The 7,071-nt window shown below is 49.3% G+C and overlaps 3 protein-coding genes across 9 annotated transcripts in view; 1 reads left to right on the top strand and 2 right to left on the bottom strand.

Annotated features, from left to right (window-relative positions):
- The window catches only part of LOC118453082 (acyl-CoA-binding domain-containing protein 4-like), a 3,265-nt gene extending 1,567 nt beyond the window's left edge, over positions 1–1,698 (bottom strand). Inside the window, exons 1-3 of the mRNA XM_035902009.1 lie at positions 1,390–1,698; positions 986–1,077; positions 606–660 (exon numbers count right to left, since the gene is read on the bottom strand). Of these exons, the coding sequence (XP_035757902.1) occupies positions 606–660; positions 986–1,077; positions 1,390–1,607 (365 nt within the window). The 5' untranslated portion in view covers positions 1,608–1,698. The remainder of the gene's footprint in view (positions 1–605; positions 661–985; positions 1,078–1,389) is intronic.
- Positions 1–7,071, top strand: part of GSTZ1 (glutathione S-transferase zeta 1) — a 21,943-nt gene that overhangs the window by 10,885 nt on the left and 3,987 nt on the right. Inside the window, exon 10 of one of the 3 annotated variants that reach the window (XM_035902004.1) lies at positions 4,863–5,058. The exons of 1 other annotated variant lie outside the window; for it this stretch is intronic. The gene's annotated coding sequence lies outside the window, so the exon portion shown is untranslated. Of the gene's footprint in view, positions 1–1,714; positions 2,358–4,862; positions 5,059–7,071 lie in introns of those variants that run through there. One more of the 3 variants, XM_035902002.1, reaches the window with a different exon arrangement.
- Positions 2,504–7,071, bottom strand: part of LOC118453081 — an 8,600-nt gene continuing 4,032 nt past the window's right edge. The window contains exons 1-6 of one of the 5 annotated variants that reach the window (XR_004842996.1): positions 6,821–7,062; positions 6,438–6,543; positions 5,800–5,922; positions 5,049–5,268; positions 3,104–4,060; positions 2,504–2,541 (exon numbers count right to left, since the gene is read on the bottom strand). Coding sequence is in view for 3 of the 5 variants with exons in the window: in XM_035902005.1 (XP_035757898.1) it covers positions 3,987–4,060; positions 5,049–5,268; positions 5,800–5,922; positions 6,438–6,543; positions 6,821–7,038 (741 nt within the window). In the remaining 2 variants the exon portion in view is untranslated. Of the gene's footprint in view, positions 4,061–5,048; positions 5,269–5,799; positions 5,923–6,437; positions 6,544–6,820; positions 7,063–7,071 lie in introns of those variants that run through there. The other 4 variants (XR_004842995.1, XM_035902007.1, XM_035902008.1 and 1 more) reach the window with 4 other exon arrangements.

Here is a 7,071-nt window from a genome sequence, read left to right as displayed (position 1 = left end):
GGCTGGGGGCTTAAGCTGCAGAATGGAACTTAAACTTCTGCTTCTCTTCTGCCCTGACTTGCTGAATAGCCCTGAGAGCTGTTTGTTTGCCTCTGCAGGTCAGGCCATAATCAGGCCTGAAAAGCACCTCATTATCTCAGAAGGAGCTATCACAACTCCTATATTTTACTGTATGGAGTGAGATAGCAGGCTACCTGGGCTTTGGTCTGATTTAGGTCATTGTTCTCATGGGCAACAGTGTCCCTTTAGGAACAGCATAGTCCTGGTACAAGAGTTTCTTCTTCTCTGTGTGTCTGTTGTACTCAAGGTACTGTCGGGACCAAACAGCAGGCAATACAGTTCACTAGCACATGGCAAAAAACTTCCCCTAGCCTGAAAGCCAGATTTCCAGGGAAACTAAGGCATCTGGATCCCCCAGACCTTACAAGCACCAACTAGGACAGCACAGGAATTTCTGGTCCCACTGCAGAGGGGCCATCCACTGTATTTTAACTAGTGGGACAGAGATATGCAACTGGGTCTGACCACAAGCACCATTTAAACCTGACTTCAAAGAGAAAGGACAGAGGAAGAAAATAGCTCCTGGGTCTGCGACAGGATCTTACCAACGTGCAGAAGGCTGTCCAGCGAGGAGGGGGGCTGGGGTGTACTCCATGAAACCTGACAACCACGGGAAAGGCGAGTGAGATGTCCAAAAAGCTCAGCCTCATAACTAGACCAAAAATTCCATACTCTGCTACATCAGCAGCCTGCCTTTTTTATTACCTAACTTCTTCAGAAAAAGCGTTCTCTTGTTTTTCCCCATTCCCTCCCCTCTTACCCCAGAAAGGGTTTGGCTTTTTTGCCCCATAGTTTTACATGTCCATTGCCTAGTCAGGAGTTTTTATAACGTTAATGCTACCTTCCTATCGAGCATGCCTCATTCCCCAGTTCCTGCCTTAGAACGGACCTTCCCCAGGCAGCCATCTGGCACAGACTTTCTTACCCAGATCCAGGATATGCATGTCACTGAGATAGAGAGAAGTCCTCCGACCCCCAAAAATCAGCAGCTTGTTCTTCAGTAGAGTAGCTGAATGCCTGGGCAGAGAAGAAACAAGTGAACAAAGCACCTTCAGCAAGTTCCCAAAAGTGACACTTCAGCCTTTGCTTCTGCTATAGGGCTGCCATAGCTTCAGCCTCTACCCCCAGCCACGGCAGCCCAAGGACAGAATCCCATCAGGATTCATGACAGGAGGTACTGAGAGTCACATTGCTCAAAACATAGCCCTATCTTAAGGAGCAAACGGTAGAGAACAATCACTTAATATTTAGGAAATTACACTGGGGTGGGAGGGAAGGTAAGAAGGTTTCCTGCTCTATTTTGGAGGGCTGGAATAAGAGCACTCTCACCCAAGCCTAGGCAGAGGCTTCTCCCCTTCTGAGATGGGCTGATACCAAATTTCATGCTCTGGATTGAAGACATAGAGTGCATTGCTGCAGGGTTGAACTTCCAGTGATGCCTTTTTGTGGAAAGTCCCTCCGAAAACAAAGAGCTCCTTACGGTAAATAGTTGCACTGTGATAGGTGAGCACTGGCATCCTCCCTTTAGCCTGGAAAAAGTTCAACATACATTTGTTATGAGAAGTGCATTATTTGCTGCCTGACCCATAGGAAAGGGGCCCATGTCATGCAGTGAGTTCAACAAGTCTCAATTTTCGCTTTATTGGCTCCGCAGCCAGGTCTTTGCTACACAGGCAGACAGTACATACTTTCTGCACTCTGCACCACCAGAATGCTCTGATGAGAGAAGGAAGTCAACCTCCTGCCCCACCTTCCTCAGAAGACGACGGAAAACAGAAAAAGCTCATCCAGGCTTATTCTGTAAAAGCCATCTTGTGCCTTAGCCAAGAAAGAGACAGATAGTTCCTCGCTGACAAGGCCCTCTGCAAGGACATGACAGTCAACTACAGAGCTCAGAGATCTGCTGTACTCAGAGCAGTCCCCAATTTGAGAAGACCAGCTCTTCACCTCAGCATCCAGCACAGCTCTCAACAGCACCATATAAAGAGGCCATTTCCCTCTGCCACTTGTACAGTACCTCCCACCCACGACCTTCGTCAGACGCAGCACTGTGCAGCAAACATGTTTTCACCTTGTTTCATTCATTGTAGGTGCAGCCCCTGGTTTCTGCCAAGCTTGTGGCCTTTCAACACAGCCTTCTCTATCTGTCAATGCCATCTAAGCAGCTCAGAAAACCTGCAGCAACAGTGGACCAAGACTACTGGAATAAGGATATGGGCACATCTATTGTCACATTCAGGCAGGACCTGCCACCCCTCCCATGTTTTTGTCTTGGAAGAGCTGCAGTACTTACAGCCACAGGGAGCCATTTCCAGGTGACTGTGTCCAGAATGTAAATGCTGCTGTAGTCTTTGTCCTCCCTTATGCCCCCAAAGATGTAAATACGCTTGGTCTCTGGGTCGTAGGTAGCTGTGTGACCATGCAAGCGTGATGGCATGGCGTTTTGTAGCTGGAAACCCACTGGAAGCCAGAAATCACTGTCTGTGGGAGCAAGACCAAGACAGATGGTGTGGGATTTCAAAGATGCTTTCAATTTCTCCAGATTTAAAGAGTATCTTACAATCTTTACTCAAGACCTTGCTCCCTTCATCTCCTCCTCTCCTTTGATTCAGGGCTGGAGGGGACTCTCACAGATTTTTTTTCTGTGTAAGGAATGAAGGAGAACACTAACTACATAGGGAGTAGTAAGGTGGAAGAGAGGATCGGTGAGGTGCAGAAAGCTGCAGGGCACTGGAATTGTATCTAACACTTCTCCACCAGTCATCACACACAGACTGCAAATTGTGCTGTTGCTTTTACCCCTTAAAATTCACCCAACTCTTTCCAGAATTTATACCTTGGCTCCTGGAGGGCTCTTATATAAAACTCCACAGCCTCTCCTGGCACCCTATGCTGTCAGCTCAGCCTGATGACCATGCTAGGAGATGTGACACCTTTGTTGTCCCCTCCCTATGCACATACCCCTGAGTACTCCCTCCCATCTGCATGAGTTGTCCGCGAGTCCCACTGCGCCTATTGCCTTTTATAGCCCTGAAGTGCCCACCAGTTTCCAGTTTCCAGAGTGCATCCTTGCAGGACCGCTGATCGACACCCTCTCCACCAAATAGAACAGCTGTCCCCGGGTCACTAAGGCACATGGCATGGCACCACCGTGGGCTGGGACTGCCTGGGGAGGGGAGCGCACAGGGCTGTGAGCAGAGTCAGACAAGGCGCCCCTAGCTCCCTCCTTCCCTGCTGGGGAAAACAAAGCCACTGAAGGCTCAGAGGGCAGAAATGGGAAGGCAAGGGCCCCAGGTCCCTTCCCTCTGGGGTGGCAAGAGACAGTTCCCCGAGGAAGATTTTCTGTTGGCTTTGGGGAATAACTGCTGTACTAGGAGAGACATTGCTAGCAGAGGGAGCCAGCAAAGAGTCTGGCTGGGTGTAGGACGCATACAGGCTGCCACTTCAGACAGGCTCGGATGCCCCCCCATTGACCACCCATCCCCAGAAGGGATATGCCAGTTGTGCTAACCCCCTGTGTGACTCCTTGTGAGGGACGGCTACCCAGAGACAGCTTGTTAGTGCCCGAGATACAGCAACCAGAAGCCTGGAGCTGCTTCCAGAAATATTCCTCATACTGCTCTGTTCCTCCTCCTCTTCTCTCCTAGGCCCCTGCAGTTGGCTGAGCAAGCTAAAAAAATACGTTTTAATCGAAGTCTGTTCCACATCTTACCCTTTGCCTCAAAGGACTATGCACCCAGAGGTGTGCCTGAGATTCAGACGGGCTACAGAAGTGTGTTGGAGAGCCTAACAGTACCGGAAGCATCTATTCTAAGGGCAATTGTATGGAGAGAAACAGTATATACACACAACCTACTTGATATTCTTGATCGCTGGGGATATAAAGGATGAAGCATGAGAGGCCTGAGACATTAAAGGGAATGGCATCACCAACTGGCTGAAAAGACAAACCAGGGTCTAGGAACCAGATCCTCACCTCGCAACTCCTCCACCGCCAGATCTACAGAGGGAACACAGAGATGGCCTGATAAAGAAAGCAGTCAGCAGATATACCACAGGAAGTGCTTGGCTCCACGGGCTAAGAGCCCTTTGGCCTTCCTTCCTCCAACCCCCAGCACAAAACTACCTCATTGCAACAAACAAGGTGCAAGACCAAGAATCCTGAAGAAAGTCTCATCTGAAGAAATGCAGAAGACAGGCAAGAGCAGGGCACACTTCCTTTGCCATCATGCTGTTACCATTGCGCTTTACCCCTCTGATGGAAGCTCATTTCCCCCTTTCTCACACTGCCTACAGTGGAAGTGACTATATGATGGAGCCATATTTGCCTTTGTAAGAAGCAAGCCAAGTCCCAAGAAGTCACTTCACATGGGGACCACTGAGTTATGTTAAACATTTACACACAAACTTGGTCACACCCTGGAGCTGACTTGGAATTCACACTCCAGAAGCTAAAGGTTTTGTTTCCAACCCCTTGGCAGCTACCTTCTCACCACTGACAACTCAGTACCATTATACTAATTACACATATATTCCTTTTCATATTCTCTATGCTTGAATAATAACCAATGTCTTCTATGGACCAAGTGGTATGCTGTTAGCAGGGGAACAAACAGACAAATGGAGAGGTTACAGAACATCACAGTAGGTAACTTGCTTGTGCCTCAGTTTACTCTTTTGTAAAACAAGGCTAATGATACTTGCCTTCATTTATAAAGCACTTCTACTCATATGAAGAGATATGCATGTTATGTTATGGTACAGAGTGTTGGCAAGTTCTGTTTCTGGCCTTTTTCCAACAGGCAAAAATTCATCAAGTGGTTTATTCAGGACCAAGGACCATTCTCGGTATTTTGCAAGGCAAGACAGGCAAGCCCATCTTGCCTTGGAGGTATACAGAGAAATAGACTGGGAAGTCGTTCCCCAGCAGCATTGACAGATTGTTCAGGCAAGACCCGTAAAATAAGCCTGGAAGCTGCCAGAGTTACCTTCCTCCTCGAGATCTCTCTCAGATGCTGTAGGTTCAAATAAAACTTTCCTGAGCTTCTTGGGGTGGACAGGACTCTTCCTCCCAGCCTCACTGGCTTCCACCTTGCCAGATGGTGGCTTCAGGGCACAGGGTACTGCCAGGGCCCTCAGTGGTGGGCAGACATCCTTCCTCCCAGGCCTAGATGCTCTAGCAGTCATCTCTGAGCTCTGATTCTCAACCTGTGACAAGAGTCCCAGTCAAATCAGCCCTGAGGCTACTGTCAATTGTCTATTACTGGGGCAGAGATTAGTTTCACATGGTGACTGTTTTCAGGCTCCCATTGTTTTCAGTCTTCCCATTGAGCCTTAAGGGCCAGCATGCCAACAGTATCAGCTGCCAAATATATTTTGAGGAATGCAGCTACCTGCTGCTATATGCCCAGTGGTCGTCTGCTTTCATGCTGCTGGCTGCAATGGGTACAGCTAGCACAAGGCAACTGGAAAGGCAGAAAGGCCATCTGTGCTAGGAGCAACTAGGCTGATCAATCATCCCACCGAGGGCTGTTAAACTCAACCCTTCCAAAGGCATTTCAATGGAGAGTACCACTTTCTTTAGCACAAGTGAATCTTTGGCTCCGAAACTTAGTCAGGTCTCCACTAAGAGAGCAGCAGCAAATGTTTCTGCTAGACATCAACTGAGCCGCTACAAGTGAGGGAGTAGATACTAAGGAGAAGGTGAAATAAGGAGAGGAGGGCTCAGGATACACATACCGCAGTAGGATCCTCCAGGTCCTGGCCAAGGGGTATATCATCTGCTGGGAACACTGGTGACTGGGTGGTCTCTGGGATGAGGAAGGGGTGGGCAGGCGTACTGCTGGAGAAACCTCGGAGCAGCTGCGGTAGAAATACTGACAGTGAGGATAAAAGGACACACAGAGTGTGCTGGCCTCCATCCACAAAGGGTGAGCAAAATCATGTCTTGCAAGGGACAGATTCCCTACAAGGGAATAGCGCAGTTTTCATCTCCAGCACCAACAGAATAAACAAAGAACAGCAAAGACAGGCACTGGGAGATGCTAAATCCAAGGGCTTCAGTACAAGGTAAAACCACTGTGTAAGTACCAGCGACCCAGGAGAGAGTGGAACGGGAAGGGAGCCACTCTCTGCTGCCCATTTCCAGCAACAGATGAGGTGTTTTGGCGAAGCTGTGTTTAGGGAATAGGCCTGGAGCATCACAGAGCGTTTAGGCTCATCACAGACGTGCATGAACAGATCTGCATGAGGCAGCTCTGCCTTGGAGTAGCAAAGAGAAGGAAAAGGAGAGGATGGGAAAGGAAGTTCTGTAGCTCAGAAGTAACAACATTTGGGACCCAGGGGGCAGGAGGAGAGGAGGATGTTGGGTTTTTTACCTGTCCTTTGACAGTCAGGACAAGCTTCACAGAGTTGCCTTTGTCCATCTCTTTCAATGAGGCCATGAAAATATCTGTCCTCCAGTCACCTTCCCACACCAGGGACCTGCATAGGGGACCACGTTTTTTTCAACCCACAAGTGACACTGACCAAGGAAAAATTCCTGCTCCCACACTAGCTGGTGACACCCCAAAGCCAAAAAAGATCCAGCCCTGAAGGCAGCCGAAAGGAAGCTGAAAGCATCACTAAGAGAGAAACACCGTGGTGGAGGACTGGCAAGCCTGAGCAGCTTTGGGACAGCACCAGCAGAACCGGGCAGTACGACAGAGCAGAAAGCTTTTCCAGGACACCCCTCCTGACACCCCAGCAGCACCAGCGTGACCTGCGGGCGGGCTCCAGCGTGCCGACCCGCTGTGGCGCGATGCCTGGGGACACCAGCACGTCTGCCGTGACGCTTGTGTCCAGAGAGTAACAGCTCCAGTCTCCTAGCCCAAACACCACCAGCTGCTTTGGCAAGGGCAGGGGCAGCCAAGCCTGGAAACCCATCTTGCTGGACTGACTGTGAGGGAAGAAAACCAGCAGAAAACAAGAGATAATCATCAAGGAGTAAAATGGAAGGTCAATATATATATA

This window comes from Egretta garzetta, unplaced genomic scaffold (assembly GCF_000687185.1).
Source record: "Egretta garzetta isolate BGI_Z169 unplaced genomic scaffold, ASM68718v1 scaffold79, whole genome shotgun sequence".
NCBI lineage: Eukaryota > Metazoa > Chordata > Aves > Pelecaniformes > Ardeidae > Egretta > Egretta garzetta.
Note: the sequence above shows the minus strand (reverse complement) of the source record. Positions and strands in the feature narration are given on the sequence as shown.